Source organism: Plectropomus leopardus, chromosome 10 (genome assembly GCF_026936395.1).
Source record: "Plectropomus leopardus strain MGB_pleo_1.0 chromosome 10, ASM2693639v1, whole genome shotgun sequence".
In the NCBI taxonomy this organism is placed as follows: Eukaryota; Metazoa; Chordata; class Actinopteri; order Perciformes; family Serranidae; genus Plectropomus; species Plectropomus leopardus.
The window spans coordinates 15,062,678-15,087,424 of NC_142185.1; the positions used below are offsets into that span (position 1 = coordinate 15,062,678).

At 38.8% G+C, this 24,747-nt stretch overlaps 1 protein-coding gene across 3 annotated transcripts; it reads left to right on the forward strand.

The window, feature by feature from the left end:
- Positions 1–1,161: 1,161 nt before the first annotated feature.
- Positions 1,162–21,920, forward strand: slc12a8 (solute carrier family 12 member 8). 3 transcript variants are annotated; one of them, XM_042494081.2, is made up of 14 exons: positions 1,162–1,317; positions 1,970–2,104; positions 3,457–3,603; positions 5,895–6,086; positions 6,634–6,865; positions 12,480–12,593; positions 13,176–13,263; positions 13,775–13,862; positions 14,728–14,874; positions 18,119–18,770; positions 19,092–19,189; positions 19,294–19,411; positions 21,242–21,302; positions 21,407–21,920. In XM_042494081.2, the coding sequence occupies exons 2-14, from the start codon at positions 1,976–1,978 to the stop codon at positions 21,573–21,575; spliced, it is 2,235 nt and encodes a 744-aa protein (XP_042350015.2). In that variant the 5' UTR covers positions 1,162–1,317; positions 1,970–1,975; the 3' UTR covers positions 21,576–21,920. The 3 variants fall into 3 exon arrangements, with proteins under 3 accessions (XP_042350015.2, XP_087939239.1, XP_042350014.2); XM_088083113.1 differs by having other exon boundaries at positions 1,171–1,321; XM_042494080.2 differs by lacking the exon at positions 1,162–1,317 and adding an exon at positions 1,727–1,881.
- The last annotated feature ends 2,827 nt before the right edge of the window (positions 21,921–24,747 follow it).

Sequence of the window (24,747 nt, forward strand, 5' to 3'; positions counted from 1 at the left end):
TCTTCACACAGTTAAAAACATGACTTATTATAGGCCACCAAATCTGTCATGACTTGTCTGGATGACTTATCATTTGGCAAATGTCTGTTTAAACACATCTTGTATGTTGCTAAATTACCCTGTTGCTTGACTAACCTTAGTGCTGCTGTTTTCTTGTTGTTCAAATCTGCGTTTGCTTATGTCTGTTTCTGCGGAGCTGAAATAAAATGTAATTTAAGATGTTCTTTACTGTTTTTTATGCTTTGTTGAACTGCCATTTACTCTGCTTTTATTGCTGCTTATGTCTGTGTTCAGGTTATGTTTTCGTTTTTACCATTATTAACATGCTTTATGTCATAATTATTGTTCTTAAACCTGTTTTTTAGGCTGCCAAACTCAGACGTAGTAGCCATATTCCAAAAGTAATCCAAGTATTTACAATATGTTATTTGGTATGAGTAATCTAGAATAGTTTTTTTAAGTAACACTCCTAACACTGGTCTAATGAAAAAAGTCAGTTTCTTGGTCAAATGAGTTTATGGGGGTCATCAGTAAAAATGAGGGAAAGTCAACAAGCAGTTATGTTTTATAATAAATCTATTTTCTAAATCTTTAAGTGTGAAAAAAAATCCCATAATATAAACTGAAGTCTTAAAATGTCATGTTTTGTTCGATTAACAGTCCCCAAACCCAAAAATATTAATTTTTATAATATTTTAAGTAAATCTTTGCATAAGAGAAAGTTTGATTAGGGAATGGTTGGGGGAGAACATTTTTTTTTAGTTTGTCACATCCAAATACACTATTAACATTATTAACTGTAGGTATGTTTTCTGATGTGTTACGTTCACAAATAATACACTGTTGATGTGTTATCTGTGTTATATGTGACTGTGGACTGGCAGAAATAGTTAGAAACATCCTAATAAAGGCCTAAAAACAGCCTTATGGCCTAAAACATAATCTTCCCAGAGCCTGCCGTCCTAACGTGTTTTAGGAAAAAAATCCAAGAATAAAAAGATAAGGATACTGAGTGGCATACGTGCATTTTTCAGCTTTAATCATTAGTCAACATTGTCTACTTCAGGGCTTGCCAAAACTAACACAGGATCCTTGTGCAAAGCAAAAACACACCCTGGAAGGTAAAGCTACCTGCAGGCTGCTGACGTTTTAATAAACACACGTTGTTAACAGCAGGAGGAGCTAAGAGTCCTGTTCACACCGACCGGAGTCACCTCCGAGGCACACTGGCACAATGAACTGATTTGTTATTTTGATAGCTGGCTAACTAATGTCTCTTTTTTTCTCAGCATGGACTGAAATGGGACTATATGAAAGGCAGGTGAAGCTAAGTGTTTTGTTCCTTTAACATGCATAAGTTGAAGTATTTGTCTTGTAAAAATTTAAAGACCTTTCAATTTGGGGGAGAAAGAATTAATTTAAACGCTAAAATCGTTTAGCTTAAGATGCCGTATTGCTTATTTCTCCATTTTAGAGTGAATCTCTGTGACTCAAAGAGTGTGGTGGAGCAAATGTTACTTTTGCCATCAGGAAACATTAAATTGACAGTTTTATTAATTAGGTTCGGTGTCGACGGTCGCTCTTACAGCTGATTGTACCAACAGGCAGGTGCTGAAATAGCTGATTTATAGCTGTAAATCGAGACAAAACAGTAAAAAAAAAAAAAATCTGTTCACCGCTGTTCGATGCTAATTTTAGCTTACGTGTAGACCGCTGCCTGTCTAGACCATCTTGACTGATTTATTGTTTTAGTTGTCATAAAACTGTAGCGTGCAGTGTCTGGAGCACGCCCTGCTGTATCCGGGTGTCCTCGTGCAGCACCTGTTGCTGTGTCACGGGGATAGGAGGGACCATCAGTTAACACAAACTCTAACTAATATGGTCACTTATTAATAAATTCAAGCTGAATTTCTTCATGGTGTCGTTTGACATTAAACTTTATAATTAACTTGGACCACTGTTTACACAGGCTGCAATGGAGACCGTGCCGATAGGCTGGACTGTGCGCACCTGTGAGCGGGAGGGAGACGGAGCAGAGCTGCTGAAGGGGAGAGTCACTGATCCCAGCACGCGTGTTCATGATCTCTTTCATGAAGATGCACAGGTATGGATATGTCAGATTACACCAGGTATTTGTATTATTAGGATTTTCTTGCTTGGCATTTGGAGTGACATTTCAGGGTGTCTGTGGGTCCTTAAAAAGTCCTAAAATGCCTTTTATCAGTTTTAAAATATATTAGGCCTTTAAATCATTAAGGGGCTGTTCACTATTTATGAAACAGGGGAGGCATGTCAATTCATTTTTTAAGCACTGGGCAGGGATTTATTTTTATTTTGGCATAAGGGAGGGACATACAATTTTAAATGGTCATATTCTGTATTTATTTTAAATACCCACAGATCCCCAAATCACAGTGGTGGGTTTAAAAGCATGTTTTATATAAGAATCTTGAATTTGGAGGCTCATGCAGACCCTCAAAAATTTGTGGACAGGTGCATTGGTGGAAACTGAAAGAAAGAGATCATTTGCGATAAACTTTACAATTAAGTAAAAAACATTTCAGTTGTGAGACCCTCTTCAAAAATTGTAAATGTTGCCATAGCCATTAACTGTAAAAACCGAAATCATTGTCTGATTTTTAAACTTTGACAGTCCTTCATCATCACCAGTGTAGGCTTCTGTCTTAAAAATCACTTAATTCTGCATTTCTCATTTAAAATGTTGCCAAAAAGAAACAGTTTGCACTTAACTTTCAGACATCAAAGGTTAAGTTTTTTTTAAATCTAATAATAGCTGCTGCACCAAGTTACTGATATTGCCACTGTTGTGTTCAGTTTTACACTCCCATAATGTTTGTTCGTTGCATTGGCTCCAATAATAACAGTCAGTCAGTCATTTTCTGTAACCGCTTGTCCTCGGAAGGGTCGCGGGGGGGCTGGAGCCAATCCCAGCTGTCATCGGGCGGAAGGCGGGGTACACCCTGGACAGTTCGCCAGACTATCGCAGGGCCTCCAATAATAACATTTGTCATAAATATTTTTTTAAAATGTGGTTATTTATGGTGGAGGGAGGGTCATGCATATGTCCCTAGTCAATCAGTGAGGCTCAAGAAAAAATATTTGTAGCCTTGGAAAGTGTCAGTTTTAAAAAGGGAAAAATAATTCTGACATTTCTGATGTTACAAATACAAATATAATTTATTTCTTTATATTTGCACCTGTTGGGAAATGTAGATCAAAATCTGACTTAAATTTGGTTGAAATTATCTTGAAAAGGTGCCTTAAAAGTGTCTTGATACCTGCATTTGTTTGTTGTTTACAGTTTAGCGCAAACAATAATTTTCCTGAAAGTTTTCTGAAAATGAATATGATAATGGCTTCTTGATGTTGAAATGAAGCACTTTAAAAAAAGAAAAAATTCAGCCAGTGCTTTACTCGTTGTGTTCCTTTGGTCAGGGCTCACAGCAGTCTAGCCAGCCGTGGTGGAGGATCAAACTGTTTGGGTGGGATCCGGTGCTCTTCGGTACCTGGGATGGAGTTTTCACCACCTGCATGATCAACATCTTTGGTGTGGTGCTATTCCTGCGTACTGGCTACCTGGTGGTGAGTGCACACAGTTTTACTCTCAATTTCCTGACAGACAGACTGCACTCTTTGTGTGTTCATATTCGTCTTCTTGTGTATTAATAGAGAAGCAAAACATAAGAAGAAATCTGTTTATCGAAGAGATAATAACAAACCTGAACAATTTAAATTCATCTAAATCTCAAACAAAACCCACAATATCCGTATGTGTCATTGTTTGCTCAAGGTTGTCATCCTAGAGCTTATTCTGGGTTGGGCTGTTTATCCAGTGATGAAGTTTGTCGTCTGGGTCAGCTTTGACCTAATACTCATTTGATCTTGTTTAAATATAAATTTGTCATATGTCTGACATTTTTGTCAGTTGGAGCAATCCAAGCACCCCCATTACCCCCATTGATAGAGTTCTTCCTTTTATGCATTTGTATGTGAATTAAACAGAATCAGAATCAGAGTCCGGTTTGATTGCCAAGTACATTTACATATACAAGGAATGTGACTTGGTGTTTTGGTGCAAAAGAATTAACATAAAGGGCAGAATAAAGATAGTGAATTTAAATAGAATAGGACATAAGATAAAAAAAAATTATAAAAGCAATTTAAATATATAAAATGACAGAATATAAAGGACAGAAAATGTATGTACAAAAGGTGCTATGGAGGGACTGATGGTTTGTTTGGAAAAGCATTTGAACATGCATTTATAGTGAAAAGTGTGCTTGAATGGTGCATTAATGTGCTCTTTTAAAGAGCAAAGGAATATTATTCTACTAATCAGAAATTTGGTTGTGGGTGAGTTTGGGGTTTCTACTGGCAGATAGCCCTCTCTGTGGGACACCAACCTGTGGGATTCTGTCTCAAGGTTATCATTAGTTCGGACCATGTACCGCAGCTGAGCATACATTAGAATGATAAGAGTGAAGATTTATTTATGATATAAAATGAAGCAATGGGACACAGTGCACCATTTGCACACTGGTGCTTTTATGATGTAAAACATCAATTTAAAGGAAAGGTTTGGTTTTTTGAAAACCAGCAGAAGCCAACTGCCATCTACTGTATGTAATACACTGTGTGGTGGATAAGTACCCCATACAACCCTATTTCAGAAGATCTGAACTATCCCTTAAGGGTGGATTGTAGTACTGTGAAATTGAGCAAAACAGAAACTTCATTTGTTTGTTTTTTACTTTATAATATTCAGCTTCATGTCTGTGTTCCATGTCTGCTATGGACGTCCTTTTAACTTTGTTGAAGCCTTTGATTCTTAGTTTTAGCTGCAACCAACATTACGTAGGTGTCACCCTGTCAGTGGATCCCAAACACTTTCATGTACATGTGTGATCACAGGACACAACTACAAAGAATTACTACATTTGTTAGGGTCTTACTTGACAGCTAAAATATAGTTTGACATGTGGGAGACAGGGTTTGTTTTCCAGGGTGACATGCATCTTATTATAAACTACATGCTCTATTATTTTTTTTATTGCTCAAAAGCACATTGTGTATGTTTTCCATGGTTTAATGGGTTTAAGGTTTTCCTAACATGTTTCTCGTTTAATAGTTTTCCTCAATACTGAAGCTAAAATCAATAATGGAGTTTTGAATTAGCAAATAGGAGTGCAAGAAAGTTTTTTAAAAAATGAGTGTAAAAATGAGAGTAAAAAAAATCTCCCAGTTTTCATCTAGATAATTCTTTTAAACACATTCGCCACCAGTTTGAACACTAGAGCATGTAAAGTAAAACTTAAAGTGTGACTGTTTCTTTAAGAACAACCTATTTTTAATCCTTTCTTATGACTTTCTTTTAAAGGAAAGCCTTTATGAATATTAAATATGTGGCTGTTATTAGGTTTTGTCATCCCTCCCTGGCCATTGTAGGCTACTTTTTATCCTTTTTTTTCAGTATCAATATGTGATCACTGTGTTGTTTGCATTTTATTGTTGTTTTATTGATGCCTTGTTTATAATATATTGCTTGTCTGAAAAGCACTTTGTAACCTTGTTAAGGAAAGTGCTATATAAATAAGGTTTATTATTATTATGTTATTGAGATACTGAGACAAATGAAGTAGAGAAAAATGTGCAGACATATAAACAGAACAAATATTGAAGAAAAGGCTACAAGCAAGATGAACAAAGTGTGCAGTGAATACAAAACAGTAGCTACAGTATACAAAGTTGAGGTGTGCAGATAGTTCTCACAAGTTGTAGACTAAAAACATTGAATGTATTACTGATAACTGACATCCTGCAGATGTACACGTGTATGCAAAGGTGACTCAGTATTTCATGCCATCATCATCCAGGGCAACACGGGCGTGCTGCTTGGGATGCTCCTGGTGTCCTCTGTCGTGCTGGTTGCTTTGGTGACGGTGATGTCAGGGATCAGAGTGAATGAATACTGCGGTGTTGGAAGTGGAGGAATCTACTCCATGATCTCCACTGTCCTGGGCGGCAGGGTCGGTGGCACTGTGGGCCTCCTCTATGTGTTTGGACAGGTGAGTAACAAAAAAACACCTGATAATGTAATAATTCACTAAAAATGTAATAAAATTGTGACTTAACTTGATCAAAAATGTAGTAAAACCCACTATTGTAATAACTTTACCAACTATGTAAGTCCGTAAGTAAGTGTTAAATGTTTTCAGTGGGCTAACATGGCACTAACAGTATTATAATTTTTTTGTGCTTACACACTTTACATTTCCAAAAAAAATAGCTTACTTTTTTGTATTATTACCTTATCCGCTAGAGTTATTATATCATCAGTTTTAAACAGACAGAAGATGCTACCTGTAAGGTATTATCACAAAAATGTCATTACAATATCAGACAGTTTATTTGACTTCATTATTGGTCAAATTGTTGAATTATTGTTTTGTTTTGTTTTTTACATTTTTAATCATATTAAGAACAAATGTTATTACATTTTTAGGTGTTGTTACATTTTTGAGGAATTATTACATTATTGGGTGCTACAGTCTACACATCTCCTTTGCATTCTCTCATGTTGGCTCCCCTTTCTTGCTGCCTCCCACCTTGCAGTGCGTAGCTGGCGCCATGTACATCACAGGTTTCTCTGAGTCGGTGGCAGAGGTTCTGGGTCTGCAGAGCCAGTGGGTGGTGCGCGGCATGTCGGCGGCGGTGCTGCTGGCACTGCTAGGAATCAACCTGGCAGGTGTCAAGTGGATTGTCAGACTCCAGCTGCTGCTGCTGGCTGTGCTGGCTGTCTCCACACTGGACTTTGTCATCGGGACTTTCACGCACCTTGACCCAGGTAGGGCTGGGGGATATGAATAAAGACATAAAGTGAGAAGCTAACAGGGATCAAGGGAAGGGTTAAATCCATACTGATGTCTTCTAATACTTTAATTCATGACACTGTTAACAGTACATGCATGTTTGACAGCTAGTGCTGTCGAATCATGTATACATTTAGAATATTTATTTTATTGCATTAATTTTGCATCCCATTTGTATGCAGGTGAGCTAAGTAAGTTCAATATATGTTACAGAAAAGTCAATGAGGAAGAACATTTTTAAGCTTGAAACATCACTTAACATCACTTATCTGTTGTTGTTTGGGTGGCAGGTAGCAGACAATCCCAGTTACCTCCTCAGCTTTGTTCTGCATTCATGTAGAGTTGGAGTAATCTGAAAATGATTTCCTGATCATATTTCACAACTCACTTAAACTGTTTCCTTTGCTTCTTGTTAGCAATATGAAGTTTAAATGCTCTGAGCAATAAAATACAACACATCTTATCAGTAGCCTCCCTGTCGTTTCCACAATACATCCTCACAAATATACCAAAGTCGGAAAAATTACTGTCTGAGGAGAATACATCTTAGCTCTGGTACGCTATCTATGATACCAGCGAGTGGGAGAAATCTGGGATTCGTGAGGAATAAGGTGTTAGAAATGTTGACCTGATACATACCAAACACTTTTAAAGAAGAGTCGTTGGTTGATTTGGTCTTTTAATTTTGCCTATCACTATTATTGGTTCCACCAGCACTTTTCCTATTGTTTTAAGTCAGAATATCTGCTGTATAAAATGTTAATGAACTGTAAGAACTTAGATTTATTTAGAAAGTAAAATACACGTGATGAATACTACAAGATAAAAAAAAAAAACAATTATAAACATGGGAGCAAAATCTAAAATATTGAGCTCTCCGTTAATGCCGTAAAAGAACCAGGTATCTTTTGTAGGGATCAAGTCGGCGATTTGGAAAAACTTGAACATGTAATTGTCATTTGGAAAAATTTGAATGAATGTGTGTCATGTTCAAGATAACAAGACATTTTTATTCTTTTTTATTCATTGTAGCACCTTTTGACACTAATACCACATAATTATTATGTGTTGAAAAAAATGCAGTTAAGTTAAGTTGAGGAGGGGTGAGTGAAGTTTAGTTTGGCCTCCACAGCTGACAGAGGAATTCTGGGAACCGCTGACTGTTGACTTGAGTGGTGACCTCTTCAGGCCAGTAGGTGTCGCTGTAGTATCACTTATCATTGTCAGTCTGGCACTTGACTGAGGTTAGATCTCCACAGTTCATTTCTTTACAGTGTCTTCTGGCATCTGTGTAACAAACGTTTTGATAAACATTTTACCCATTGTTGCTATTAAACTTGTTTTTAGTTTTCATCAGTGACTGACTTCCTTTGCCATCAGTGGATGGTTGATGGTTGTAAGTTACAAACTTTGGTCAAGTGTTGTTTTCTTGTGGCTTCAGACTGGCAATATGTTTATTGAGAGGATTTATTTTCTTTTTTTTTTTCACCTTTGTGGTGAGGAAATGTTGCCTTTTTTGAGCAGATTGTATTCTTTTGCTGGCCGTCAGGAAGTCATTCCCCACGTTTCCTGTTCTCACTGATATCAGCGTCCTGTCCAGTGTGAAGAGAAAAGTGTTCCAGAAGTCAAGCCGGTCTTTATGTGAATAGGACATAAAAGGCAAACAATAGTCACTTGTTAAAGTCAAAGAAACAGAAAAACAGTATATCACATTGGGAACTTTCCCGTTTTTGCTCTTTTCTTCAGCAAACCACAGAAAACTCAGTGTACCTGTCCAACCGTGGGCAGTGTTTTTGCAAGATTAAGTTTAACAAGGTCCCATACCCTCCCAAAAAAACAGACTCTAATCCTTCCCCTAAACTCAACTTGTCCGCCACTCCCAACCTTCTTCATATTACAGTCGGGAAAGGCCAGTCTGCAGTCCTGAAGAACTGTGGGAGAACCAGCCATAATGGCCACTCCAGGTTTTTTCAATTAAGAGCTTCTGTGTGTGTTGAGTGACTTCATGGTTGGCAGAAGACCAGCAGGTCCACTAGCTAGTTGAAACAGCCCAGATTAGCCTGCGCTCACTAAACGTGAGGCACATCCTGAAGGAAAGGAGCCACTGCCAAAATCATGTGGTCACAGTTTGATAACAAGTTCCCTTATGTACACGTCCACGGTACATCCATATGGTACAGCCACATGATACTGGGATTTTGGCTTGTTGTTGGTATGCTTGGCAAATATTGGCATTTAATACTATACAGGTTATCGTATTTTTAGTATTCATCAACTGAAATTTTCAAATTTACAGCTGAATAATAAGTCATTAATGGTTTCAGGTATTTTTAAAGCAAAAAGGGCTGTTGATACAGTTTCAACCTTTGAGCTCCAACAACAAAAATATTTGAAGGGGAAAGACTGAATTAATGGAATTTTTGGTACAAATCAAGATGATTTGGTATTCGTGTTGGCCTGAAATGTAATCTATTCATCTGTCTACCTTCTTCCGTCAAAACACACTCTGGATCACTATCTAAATGTCTACAAGGCAAATCTGAAGACTATCTTGTGATATTTTATATGTAGATGAACTCTGACCCTTAGACTGACCTGGCTTCCTCATATCCCCAGCCTTAAGGATCTGTTAAGTGACTGATTATGACAAGTCCTTCCTGCAGTGCGGTGACAGGTGCAATTTAAAGGCTGCATAGCTGCAACATGTATGGCAGCTCAGAATAGTGCTGATTGGAGGACAGTTCATAACTGATGTGTTTGTGGAGTGAAATATTTAGTTTAGTTAGTTACAGGGCCAACACATTGTCTCTACAGTCAAACAATTCAACCGCAAAGCTGTCTGATTGCTGCGCACAGATGAAATAATATCTGACATTCTTACCCAGTCCCTTTAGCTGAAGCCTATTCCCCAAAGAACAGGAAGCCATAATGTGCGTCTTGGGTCTGGGGTTTAGGGTGTTAACCAGACTCACCCACATTTTTTGAAAATGACAAAGCGAGAAGGCCGGAACCGAGATCTGAGGCCCACTGCGACTCCAGAGACCGCCACATCGTCTCTCCCTGTGATCCGCACTATAATATATAGTTTTCAATCATCCCAGTGGGACCTGCCCCACCTCTTGTAACATCATAGCCAGCCCTGCTCTCCATGCACAGCACTTTATACTGGTTAATGTGGGACGGAGAGAGAGGCCTCAGACTCTCATGTAATCTGACTACACATTCCAGTGCGTATCAGAGGAATGCTGAGTTCAGAGAGGAGCCCCACTCTGCCCTGTACACTTGCCCTTCACATAATATGACACAGTCACATAAATGCTTATATATGCTTACATACAACCCAAATTCCCCAAAAGGTGGGATGCCCCCAAAAACGTAAATAAAAACAACATCTAATGATTTGCAAATTCTTTTTGACCTATATTCAATTGAATACAGTCCAAAGACAAGATATTAAATGTTCAAACTGATAAAAAAAAAATTGATTGCACTCATTTTCTTTGATGCCTGCAACAGGTTGAGTCTACCGCTGTGTGACACCTTTTTCTTTAACAACACTCAGTAAGTGTTTGGGAAGTGAGGACACTAATTGTTGAAGTTTTTGAAGTGAAGTTCTCTTCCATTCTTGCTTGATATACAACTTCAGTTACTCAGTAATCCTAGTTTCCGTTGTTTTATTTTCTGCATCATAATACTTCAGACATTTTCATTTTTAGGGCCGCTCTAATACCCTCTTTTATAGGAATGCACGATAATGCCAGCACGTCATCGGTATCAGAAGATAGTGACTTTCAAAGGAAATATTGGCTTCCCTGGCCACTCCTTGACAGTGCCGCCGCCAATGACAATTTTAACATGCCGATGTTTAACAGGTATAATTTTTCCATGTTCACCATCACAATGTAAGTAAAAAAAAGTTGGTTCGTCAAATCACCAACTGACCGACTAGCTATTTTTGGGTTGCTGTAAAGTTTAAGGAAAGTGCCTTGGGGTTACCCTTCAAGTAAATCTGACCATGCCTTATGTAGGAGCGTGGTATTTTGGATGTGAAAATGCTGTTCCCACAGAAAATAGAAAACTTGCACAACAGTTCTACTTAAAAGACATATTTGTTTGCTGTTTTTTTACCACAGTTTTTGAGATCAAACACTCTGGCAGTGTATCCAAGCAATGAATTTCTGTTCATAGAAATAGTTTTCTGACAACCTCAGAGAGAATCAGGCATGGTTGGATGCTGGAGTGTATGTTGTAATATGGGTGGGGAGCCCATGGCGCAGATATAGACACTGACTGCTCTGGATCTGTTAGATCCTGATTGTTTGGACAGAGGGCGGTCTTGCAGGGTCATAGAGGGAACCGGAGTTTGGGCACCTAGTCCCATTTGATGTCAGTATTTACAGCCTCCTTAAATTCCTATCCTGGAGAACATGTGCACTTGGAGTAACTTGTCTATCCAGGCCTCATGGTTTTGGCTTTTGTCTAAAACAAAATGGGGGGAAAAAAAGAGCATTCTCTCTCTCTCCCCCTTTTTCTCTCACTCTCTGTCTCCCTCTCTCGCTCACTCTCATTCTTTCACTCAAACTTGGAAGCTGCTGAGCTTCTGAAAAGGGTGGTGACTTCCTTTTGGATAAACATGTCATTAATCTGAGAGAACATTCTTTCCCATCGCAAGATAACCAAGGGGGAAATGTCCAGTGTTGTAACATAGGCCTGCCCGTCAGACTGTGTGATTTAAATGGCCCCAACCAGTGCAGAACAATCTCTTCCCCTGCACGTTCAACAAACCTTGACCGAACTGCATACTTTCTCACTATCTATTTTGAAATTTATTTTGATTTTAAAAACAACGTGACAGTCTCTATTTGCAGCTATGGATTCCCAGTTCAGGTATTGCTCAATGTGGAGTAATAAATAATAAATAAATAAATAAAAATAGATAATATTATCTGGTAACCAGTATCTTTAAGTTGTACCAATTGTTATAGTTTGTTTCAGAAGCTAATTATCAGTGATAAAATGCAGTATTTTTTCTAACCTATGATATATAATGTTTCACACAGCTGGTGTCTGGTATTGTAGGTCTTTACTGGGAAAATCCCCTCGTGCAGATGTGATGTGCACATTTCAACTTAATCTTAACTTCTCCAGGAAATGCTGGGTAAAAACTCCTCAGTAATCACCCAGGAAGAAAAAAAGAAGAACTTTAGCTGCAGGTAACAATACAGAAAACGGCCTACAGTCTACCACGATTCCACAATTTTATTCCACAACCCATACGTTTTTAAACGGGTAACAGTCTCCAAATATGTTCCACTGGTCTGGTCTGTTCCCCACCACCTAGTACTTGAAAGAGCAAATGAATGAGTGTGTCTGTTATTTTTATGTAGCTTTCATAATGTCAGTATGTGTGAAGTATGGTGACTTTGTGTTTGTGTGCTAAAATTCTGTTGTGATATGCTTCAAACCAATTTCCCCATGGGAAAAATAAAAGTATCTATCTAGCCATTAAAAACTTCAAAAGTTAAACATTTTATCAAAATGTAAAGTTCGGAACTGATGTGTTTTGCGTGTTGTTGTCTCCACTTTCAGAAAATGGTTTCATTGGTTATTCACCCGGGCTGCTCAGCAGCAACATGATGCCAGATTACAGCCCAGGAGAAAACTTCTTCACTGTCTTCGGGGTCTTTTTTCCTGCTGCTACAGGTGAGGTGGTCCTATCATCTCTTTTTAATCTAATCATGTATAGTATGTATTAAACCTTATCTGCCCTTTAAAGGAATGATTTTGCCCAAAAATGATCATTTACATCAATTACTCTTCTTATGTGACATTAAATTTATGAAGGAAACTTTTTTTTCTCACATTTTTCCGCAGTACACGAAGAATCAATTTGTCATCAACAGTTTTTAATGAATTAGAGTAAAAGGGGTCATTTAAAACAGCAGCAAAACCACATACGCGTCATATAACTATATGAAAACATCCCTCTCAATGCTGTTCTTAAATGCAGCCCCCTTTTAATCCACTTAATTCGAAAGTCTGTTTTTGGATGAATGAATTACAGATAACATGGAGTGAGCAGCTAATACACAAATGCTGTCAACACTCCAACGCTCTTTTCATTTCTTACAGCTACATAACTGTGCATGAATTTGTTTTGTATCGAACAGTATGTTGTTTACATTTTTGTGGTTTGTGTGTGTGTGTGTGTGTGTGTGTGTGTGTGTGTGTGTGTGTGTGTGTGTGTGCATGTGTGTGCGCGTGCATGCGTGTTTTTGTGTGTAGGGGTTATGGCAGGCTTCAACATGAGCTCAGACCTTCAGCGGCCTGAACACAACATCCCTGTGGGAACACTGGCAGCTGTCTTCACATCGTATGATGACACCTTAACACACACACACACTCACGCAACAACATTATAAAACAAAAACAACACCACAAGGAAACGCAACTAAGTGCACAACACTACAACTACAGTAAAAGTGTACAGAGTGACCCACATAGGAAGAAATATGCTGTAAGAAAACAAAGGCAAATTGTTAACTCGTAGTACCAACATGTCAGAACGTACTTTTTTTGCTATCTTACATAGTTTTATTTCACTACACATCATGCTACAAGGATAGTTTAACTATCACACTCTCTCCTTTATGAATCATCCATAATGGTACTTTCCAGATGTGGTGCTCTCAGATCTGTTTGCTGTGTCTTCTATCAAAGGGATAACCTTTCCCCCTTCATTGGAGAGAACAAACACACCCATATTCCCAGTATGGCCCATCACACACTCACTTCTGGAGTTGTGATGACACAATTTTCCTATTAATAGTGAGAAAGCAGCAGTTATTAATAATGCTATGTGGTGTACTGTTGGTGACCCACAGGTGGTTCCTGTATCTGGTCTTTGTCTTCCTTCTGGGGGCCATCTGCACCAGAGAAGCTCTGCGCTATGACTTCTTGATAGCAGAAAAGGTAAACTCCCCCTCTCTTTCCATCCTGCCCAGTTAGAGGGGCCCTCTCAGCAGGAGGGGTGAGGTAAGGGGAATCCCCATGATGGCTCACTTTGTTGATGTGGTCAAGTTCTGACTGGATGTGTGTTCTCTGCCTTGAGATGTGTGACCCATTCCATTTTTTCTTTTTTTGGTAATGACTGCCCCAGTACCCACAGTTGTGGTCTTGAGTACCTAGGTGCACTTTCACACACTGCTGGTTAGTTGTCTCGTGTGTCTCACATTGGAAAAATATTATGGCATGGTTCACTTCACCTACTTGCTGTACATTTAGTGCTTCAAAGTGCCTTTAAAAACCAAATGTATCCCGCAATTATTGTACACATCATGTATAAGTCCTCTGCTCCTGAATGTTTTTTTTTTTTGTTTAGATCAACTAATTGTAACTGTAATTGTGCATTGTCTAACCTGGCTTGTGCCAGGCTTGAAAGTTCCTGTGAACTTCCTGTGAGTTCCAGTTCTATTCCAGTGGATTTCTGACTAAAATGTGGGTGTACAATCGCACATTGCTCATCGTTTACGCTCTGTAGCCTCCAGCTCCAATCAAAATTACTGACCAGTTGCCACTTATGTTAATGAAATCAACATGTGTAGTACAAATGGTGTAATATGAATGCAAATCTCAAGCTTATTTCAATATTTTTCTCTAACCAATCAGTGGCTCTTTTTAAAAAAACCAGTCCATGGTCAGACTCCATCAGTGGTGAGTCCTCATTGTTTTCATAAGGGGCTGGCTGCAGCGGAACTGAACTTGGGCGTAGCTGTTGTGAGCTCTGGACCCCACCCCATCCTCTTCCACCCTCTGTTTGTTTTCCTTCTTCCTCCAGGTCTCCTTGGTAGGCTTCCTCTTTCTGCTGGGCCTCTACATCTCCTCACTGGCTTCCTGCATGGGCGGCCTGTACGGAGCACCCAGGATCCTCCAGTGCATCGCCCAAGAGAGGGTCATCCCAGCTCTGGCTTTCCTGGGAAAAGGGGTGGGTGGATTGTTGAATGGATAGAGCCAGAAAGGGAGGAACATCTGGATATTAACAATGTATTAGCTGTAGTCACCATGATGTAAAAGCAGATTATGTAGTGAGGGTGTGTGTTTCTGCACTAGTGAGTTTGCTTATTTGCAGAGTGATGAATTGCTCTTAAAGGAAAACTTTGGTATTTTTCAACATGGACTCTATTTTCCCATGTTTTGTGGCTAAGTGAGTAAATTGATCCTGTATGGGGTGAGAGAGCTGCAGTCTGTAGCAGGCAAATAAACAGGCAGCAATGTAACAACTTGCGGCAATAGTGCACTATCAATGTAGGTCCAAAAGAGTTTTGTTTTTTTTTGCTATTCTGATTGGCTCAGACTGCTATTAGATGTGTCTGATAGCATTACAGAGAAAATCAAAGAGGGAAATTAAACTTTTTTTCCTTGCTGATACCATCTGTTTGTCAGTGTGTGTAACCAAGCCTTGTTTAGGGAGAAATCGCTCTGAAATCTGACTTTTTTTCATTGTCCAAATTAGTTAAATATCCAGCGGAGTCATTGACAATAACACTAAACTACAAGACTTCAAAAGAAAGACTTCTTGACCCAGATTTTGTTAGACACAATAACAAACAGACTTTATTGAGTGAATGGTAAAGGAAATATTTTATTTCTCTGTAGGGTCTGTAATTTTGCTAGACATTTATAATAACAATCTGAGCCTGTCAGTGGCAAAAACAAGCACTTTAAGCGGACGTATATTGATAGGTCAAACATGCTCAGAGTGTTTACATTGCAGCTAGTCACCTGGTCTCAAAGACATGGGGAAACTGGGTCCAAGTACAAATTACTCCCCAAAACTCAGAGGGAAATATTTTACCTCTCACTCCACTACAGATATTTGACAGATTTAATTGCTAGTTACTTTACAAAGTAGAATGTTTTTCAGACAAAATATATGAAAATGTAAAACTGAAATGATAAGTGGATTAATCAATTGACAGAAATTCAATTGGCAACCATTTTGATAATTTGATTTAATCATATAGATTCCAGTTTCACAAATGTGGAGGTTTTCTGCTTTTCATTTTAGTAATTTGAATGTATTTTTATTTGCACAACTGGTTGAACAAAACAAGAATTGTGAAGGTGTCAGTTTTATCCCTGAGTTATATGGGCATTAATCACTTTTCTTTTTTTCTTTTTTTTGGCAAATCAATTTGTAAAATAAGTTAATCAAGAAAATACTCAGGAGATTAATTCCTAATGGAAATGTTCCTTTTTAAAAAAAATATTATTATTAGCTTTAACCATCTACAAATCAAATGTAAAATCCTTCTTTTTCATCAGTGCAAGCATAATAATTGTTTAATAATACAGTATATATTTTATCAATATTAACAGAAAATATTTTTTCTGCATTCTGTATTTTTGCTTTTAATACATTTTGGTATCATCAGTACACTTTACTATATTTTCTACTTAACTATTACATTTTCAGTGTAGGACTTAAACTTAATTGGAGTCTTTTTACAGTGTAGTATTAGCACTGGATCTGAGTGCTTCCTCCTCTGCTGCTAATAAGTGTAGTCTGGATGGTCAGGGGGGTGTGGTGGGTGGACTCAACAGGAAACAGTGACAGGACGGCCTAACTATAGAGCCCAGACTCCACTCCATACAAGTGAAGTGACTGACTGCATTACAGCAAAGAGTTACATCTCACTGCTGCTACACAACCACATGCACACACACAACCTGTGCACGTACACAAACACAGAGTCACATTGACACTCTGACCTCCTCCGCCCCCAGTTTTCCTCAGACTTCCCTGGGTGGCAGCAGTGTCTGACCTCTCTCAGCAGGCTGGAATGAGGCCCTAGACATCTTGGCCCAAATCAAAGCCTCAGAACAAACGCAGGAAGGGCGACGGGCAGGGCCCTTCTCCGCTGTGTGCTCTGGAGGCCCGCCAGGCACACAGTAACACAGTAGTGCTCCTTAAACTGTGTGATAGGACCTGGGATGTGAAAGCAAGCTGCTTAGCAAACCATATGTTTAAACAATTGCTAACTTTCTGCAGGTTTGGTTTTTTTTAATACTCAAATATAACTTTTAGTTCAGATTGTTTTAATGGGTCCCTGTGCATGGCTGCTTCTTATTAATTTCTATTAGTTAAATAAGTTTTATTTGGCTCAAGTTGAAAAGCTACAGAATCTTAACAGGAGGAGTGGGACAGTCTTTTTTTGTCCCAGCCCAGTTCGATGACTTAGGGACACAAAGCATGTGCATTTTTTACATAGTGTTACGTGAAACACATGTCTCTCCAAAACATCAACTTTCCATGAGTAAATTAAAAACAGGTCTGTTTTCAGCTTTGTGACGATGCATTTTTCACATAATCCATTTTAAACAGTAAATTTATCTTAAGAATTTAAAGGCAAATTTAGTCTTTATTTTCTCAACCCCTAAAGGAATACTTAATTTCATCAGAGAGGTAAAAAAAATCACCACTTGCTTGTTTTTTTATGCCTCCACATCAGCAACATCTGAGGCTGGTGGCATTATGTTTGCAGGTTGTCCATTCGCCCCATTTTCTTGAGCGCAATACATCAAGAACACCTTAAAGAAATTTCTTCAAATCTGGCACAAACTACCATTTGGACTCAACAATGAACTGATTAGAATTTGGTGGTCAAAGGTCAAGGTCACTTAGACCTAGTGTACGTCATTCTCATGAATGCTATATCTTAAGAGCACTTTACAGGAATTTCTTTAAATTTAACACAACTGTCAACTGGGACTCAATGATAAACCAAAGAGATTTTGATGGTCAAATGTGAGTGTGACCTCAAAAAACAATTTTGGCCATAACTCAAAAATTCTTATGCTAGCTATATCAAAAAATTTACACAAATGTCTAATAGGATAAAATGATGAAGTGTTGACATTTTAGAACCTCAAAGGTCAGCTTCACTGTGACATCATAATATTCTGCATAAAAACTCTTCTGGCTATTACTCATCACTGTAACATAGGAACTTAAAGGGAGACATTTGGTCAAATACTGAATTAATGACAAAAATCTTAGATGTCCACCTTGAAACTGTGATGATTGTATCGGTCTTCTGTGTTGCTGGGGAGACAATGCATGTGAAAAATCCATGTTTTTACACACATGGATTTAAACTGTTAATGCAACTTGTTGGGTTCGTGGAGGCATTTAACCAGGACCTATTTTGTGACACTCTTTTTTACAGAGAGGCCCAAACAGGACTCCAGTGGCAGCTATCTTTCTGACCAGCCTGCTAACCATGGCCTTCATTTTCATCGGTCAGGTCAACGTGCTGGCACCCATCGTCACCATAAACTTCATGCTCACCTACAGCTTTGTCGACTACTCTTACTTTAGTGTGGCCATGACCTTCCAGCTACAGACTAAAGAGAAGAAGCACACCCCCGTCCCAGCCAAAAGAAACCAGCGTGGGTCAATGAAGCCCCTGATCGAGGCCTCTCTCCCAAACTATGGGAGTGCAGGTGAGAGTCCGCAAGGTAAAGGCACTCTGTTGGAGTTCACCAAGGACATGGACCAGATCTTTCCACCCGCGTCAAATGTTGACGCTGGGGCTGAAAAGGTCTCTCCTGTGCAAGAGCTAAACAGTCGATGCAAGAGCAGAAAGGCTAATATTACTACAAAGCAGAAGCTGATGGACAGCTTTGGCTTGGACCTAAACAGCAATATGTTCTCAGAGGAAAAAGAAGAGGAGAGTTCAGCTCCTTCATGTGAGCACCCCGAAGTGCAGTGTAGAGGCAGGCAGCCCAGGACTGAAGAGGAATTACAAGACAAATTTTGTTCAAAAATGCACCATGCAGAGCAGGATCCATCTGCTGAACCTCACAGTCACAGCACAGGTGATCGCTTTTCACAATCAAACACTAGACCTGAATATACTGGAGATCGTAGAGCAGGCATGTCAAACTGGTCCACAGGGGGGCCGGTGTGGCTGCAGGTTTTTGTGCCAACCAACCAAGAGCACACAGTTTGACCAATCAACTGTCTGAAGACAGAGATCAGTTGATTAAATGAGTCAAGTCTGGTGTGCTGCTACTTGGTTGGAAACAAAACCTGCAGCCACACCGGCCCCCCTGTGGACCGGTTTGACATGCCTGTCGTAGAGGTTTGCCAGATGTATTTCTTTGCTTGTAAAGTCACCCTTCTTATTAATATTTCAGGTTCTGGAGGTAAAGCAGAGCACCAGAGCTTTGAAATCAAACCCATGCAGGATTCATTATATGCAAAGTTCTCCAACCACTGGGTCGCTCTTATCGGGGTAGGTTGCACATTACATGCTGCACATTATTACTTTTTGTTCTAATGATTACATTTTAGATAATATTGACGGAATATAATGAGTGTGTTTTTTTTTCCTTTCAGGCATTGAGCTCCATATTGATTATGTTTGTTATTCAGTGGGTTTATGCCTTAGCAAACATAGTTGTTGCCCTGCTGCTCTTCTTCTACATCGGGAAAACAAGTCCTGGACTACCTATAGGTGAGTTCAATCAGTTCATTTCCCATTAAGCAACACGTAGCTTGTCTTTATGCTGAGGTCCTGGTCAGTGTCTTTATTTGGACAGGACAGTCCAACATAAAAAGTGCATGCATTAAAAATTAGATATCCAAGTTGATGATGTGCTATACTAACATAAAGCAGCACAGAGTGAGTTTCCTGTGTCTTTGTGTCTTTCATTAATGCACTGCATGCACCTGTACAGCAGTTTCTAGTGCAGAATGCCAAACACAGCTTTGGACATGATATGCATTTGGACAAAGTTTGTTGACACTTTATTACAGCTGGCACTGAGCTTAGCACCTATAGCTAATGTTAGCCTGCTCTTGTGGCCTAATCCATATAGTCCAGTACAACTGGTTTGATCTGATCTTTGCAAAACAGACAACTACAAAAACAGACAAGGACTGCACATACACTTATTCCAATTATTGAAATTCCTTTTTTGATGCCATTAAAGAAATATCATCAAGCAATTTATAACTGCAAAGCACAGTGTGTTACATAGGCTAGTGTGTTACATAGGCTAGTATTTGTATTGAAATAAAATTATGACTTAGCTTCATAACCACAGAGAAGATTTTGTTTATTTTTTTATTTTCTTAAGTGTAGTGTTTGTATGGAAACCCTAACTCTCCTGATCAACTTTCTAAATTTTCTAAAAAAAATTCTCTTAATGACTTAAGAACAGATAAGAAAAAAGAAATGTTTTAGCCCTATCCAGAGCAAGGGATAGTGGTGCACTTAAGCCTCCTGTGGCCTTTTAGTGACCTCTTTTTTCCACTTGTTTTCGCCGATTAAAAAAAGGGTAATTGCAACATTTTTTTTTTTATCTGGCAGAACAAAACATGAATGAACTTATAAGAAAATCCCCGCAAAATGTCTTTGTAAATAATACTCAGTAAATGGATTGCTTTTTTTTTTTCCTTATTTACCTTTCACGGCTTCGATGTGTCAGACGAGGTATGGGACACTGTATTGACAGTTTTTGCTCATTTTACAAATTTGGGAAAATGGCTTGTAATTTATAGGAGGAAAATTCCATTATAATTACAGTAGCTTTCTACTATACCTTGCCATAATATGCATAGATGACTCTTTTGGGCCTTTTAGTGAGCAAGAATGTCTGACCATTTATGCATTACATTTTGCATCCCATAAGTCATACTTTTAGTGAACGCATTTCATTTCACATTCTCTGTTTTTTAAAATGGTTTACTGTCTGCTGAAAGGACAAAAAGTCTGTTTTATGTCTGCTGTTATTTTTGTAGCATGTTTACGAGCTCATTTAGTAAACTTGTGTAATTTTAGGCATTTTATTACAGTAGGAGTAGTCTGCAAGTTAAGCCTGCATAAAATCTGAAGCAAGACATGCATTTTTTAATTTTTTGTTTTTTGTTTTAAGCATTCAGATTTAGTCACCCAATGCTGAGTCATTATGTGTACTTCTAATGTAGCACACTGAGGCACATTTCTGGGAGTTTCATTGTGGTCTTTTTGCCCAGCAGGCTGGCAGCTGTTGTGGCTTAGGATTTCTGGAATAGCTGCGACACCCAGCATCTGTGTGTTAAACTCACCACAGTGCAGCGTGCGTGAGCTGTCTGACTCACGACATTTCTGAGCACAATATCTGCAAGTGTTAAACACTTGTCTCACAGGTGGTCGAGGCGCTGCTGTGTGCGTCTCCTCGGTCTGTTACTGTACTTCTGTGCACCGTTACACGATGAAAAGGGTCTCCATGGCAGATTTCACCGTTTTAATATGATTATGTATTTTTTCAAGATAACAGTGTGGATTTTGATTTATTTGCAGGTATCGCAGCTCGATTCAGCTTTTTCTCATGGCTCAGATCAACACTGAATAGCATTTTCAGGTACTGTGTGGTTGTTGTGGTAGAAAATGGTCAGATAGGGATCCATTTATAAGGAGTATGTGACAGCTGAATAAGAGATTTAAATGTACTTCCCTGTCCATCAGGAGGAAAGGGTCTCCTCGGGATGAGATCGTAGTCACCCCCTCTCTGTCCATGGTCGGGCTGAAAACCAAGCAGCTGACAGAGGAAAATGCTGACTTTGCCTCCCGTCACCGCTATCACCAGTCCTCATTCATCAAGGCAGGCAAGATGGTGCAACCACCACTCCACTGACAGACTGAAACACTGCCTCTGTTACATGTCATAGCTGTCAGCCTCAAACCACATCTTCTGCCTCCAACCGTGTCTCATATTGACACACGTATTGTATTTAACAAGCCTTCAGTGGCTCAGATCATTTTTCTTTCAAAAAAACTTTATTAAACATTAATTTATTATGCCATGATGTACTTTATGGCTTTAACTTTTGACTTATGTATCACAATCTTTGTAACAAGTTTTTGTGTTAAAATTACTGTACCGCTGGGTCACTTCCAAGAAGTCCAGTCAATGTGCTGCCCATGAGGCTCAAATATGACACAAAGGTTACATTAAAATATGTTAGTCCACTTCTGCATATATTCAGTTCGTTTTCAGTGATTTTTTTTCTCAGGTTATCATTAATTTGCTTTCAGTTGTCAGTCACATTTCAAAGGTGGCCCATTCATACTAGCAGACCTACAGTAATTTAGAAATAAGGAACGACGGATTTGTCATATTCATCAGAGGCACCTGATTCAACGATCATCAAAATGAGACTCGAGAGAAAAATGCACATCTAACTTAAAACGTTTTAGAGAAAATCATAAAAACAAGATCAGGATGTAAAATGAACTTTTAGATCCAACTGCTTGAAGAAAAAAGTGAACACTGTCTTACACAACAGCCCACTCCCAAGTTTCCTCTACGAATGACTGATCGTGTGGATAATATGTTTTCAAATAAAAGGAAAATTTAATAGTGGCACACCCATCATAATCTGCCATCTAAATGATGGAGAACGCTACAAAAGATGCATTCTTCAGATCTGATTAAAACAGGCCAGTGGTGTCAGATGAGCCTTTTCAGCCGGTGTTTTCCTTGGCACCGCTGTCTCAAAGACAACTTTCTGTTTTCCTCAGAGCCCAGCGATTATTACTGTGTCCACAATTACTCACCATTTCTGCTACTTGCAATAGTAACTGCATAGAAACTACATTGATGGTAGCTAGGGGATAGCCACTGATAGCAACTAAGGAAAAACAAAAGTGCTATCCTCTTCCTGTTTTGGTTGGTTTACACACTTCCTTTGTGATGTAAAGCAAGCCTTCATTTTCCTAGAGATCATACCGGAGGCAGAAAGAATTGCATAGTGAAAACAAGGCTTATATCAATCCATCAATCATATTTTATTTATATAGCACCTTTCAAACAATGAGTTCAGTGCAATTCAAAGTTCTTTACATTTTGATTGAAGACATAAAACAAGTACAGCATGTGAAATAAGCAAAAATGGATCTTAAAAAATAGAACACATAAAAAACATAATAATGTTATAGTAAGACACAGTGTTTTGGTTTGTAATGGCTAAAAGCAGAATCACCAAACATTTTAATTGTACTCTGTGTAAATGTTAAAAATCATCCCACTGTGTAATCAACATTTACTTAATAACAATAAGTTAAAGGAGAAAACTCATCTTTATAGATGCAAGTTTATAGTGGGTTAAATCAAAACCAAAATGCACTATAAAAAATCACAGCAAGCATCCTGTTTCACAAACATACAGCCCTTGTTTTTTTAAAAAAACATTTCTGGTTGAGAAAATCCAGTATCAGAAAGGAATAACAAATTACTGAAAGTTTTAGTTGTTAAACATGCTGAATAAATGTCAGTCATACATACGGTGATGTTGTTTGGGTGAACTGTTTGTGCTGAGCAGCTTAAAAGAGTCACTAGCAGCTCAACGGCAAAGCTGTGAAAACCACTTCCTCTTAGCATTTTGTTATCAGAACTGCAACCTGCCAACAGGCACACAATTATCTTTAAAAACACTAGTACCTTGTTAACTTGTCATCGACTGATCAGAGTTATCGAACAGACGTGGTATGCAGTGTTGAAGATGAATGTCTTGAGTAGATTTATTCTCTGTATTAACTGATTGTTATAGCCTAAATAAGGAGTGTTTAACATCTAAATTCATCTAAATTCCTGTAGACAGTGAAAGTTTACTGCTGTGTGACCAGAAGGGAATATCACTGAAAACTGACTGTGCTTTACTGTTATTAGAGCTAATTTGTTGAGATATTGCAGGAGGACTTTTTGTCTCTGACTAGACCCCAAGGGTGTAGGTGAGTCAACATTTGGGGGACTCATATGAAACAGCGGATTTGGGGGTCCTCTACAATAATATTTTCAGCATTAAACACATAATTTCCTAAATTCTGGTACATTTTCATGCATCAATTTATGGTGTAAATTATAGATAGAAAACTATAGATGAGCAGTTGTGGCTCAGGCAACAGAGCGGGTCATCCATTAATTGAAAGGTTAACGGGCTGATCCCTGGCTCTTCCAGCCAACATGTCCAAGTATCCTTGGACGAGATACTGAACCCTGAATAGCAACCAATGCTGTGCCATCGTGTGTGACTGTTTGAAAAACTTAGAGGCAGGTGGCACCTTGCAAGGTAACTGCAGCCACCAGTGTGTGAATGGGTGAATGCGACTTATAGTTTAAAAGTGCTTTGAGTGTTCGAATAACTAGAAAAATGCTTTACGTTCCATTACAAAACACTGCTACTTTCATGTTTTTATTGGGACAGTCAAATGCAGTTTCCAGGGTCCCCTGCATATGCACTGTCTACAATGGTGGACCCCTGTGTGTGTCTGGGCTTTTTCAAGCCCAGTCCCACTTGGAAGACAAGTAGCCTAAAGTTAGAAATGATATCACATTAAAATTAAATTTCATAGTAATTGCTCTGAAAATAAAAAGTAGCCTATGGCTTTAAAATGTATTAATGGGTTTCATTTATAGGACATGCCATAATGAACACCCAGGGTGTCATTATTGTGACTCTGGAGGTCTTTATAGTCTGGGTCTCTCACTCTTCTGCATATATTTCTCCGTATTTTAATACCAACTAAAGGGTGCCATATCACCCAGAGAGGATGAATTAGCCTGAGAGCGTTGTGTTGTGTGTCTCTTTTTTTAAATGCGGGACTTCCGACAACACCTGAAGGCAGCAAAGGCGGCCACTGGGTTGAATAACAGGGCAGAGTAAAAACCACTACAGTGTGTGTGTGTGTGTGTGTGTGTGTGTGTGTGTGTGTGTGTGTGTGTGTGTGTGTGTGTGTGTGTGTGTGTGTGTGTGTTTGCGGAGGAGGAGGAGCCCGGGCTACTCCGCTGCGCTGTGATAACAGGCTGC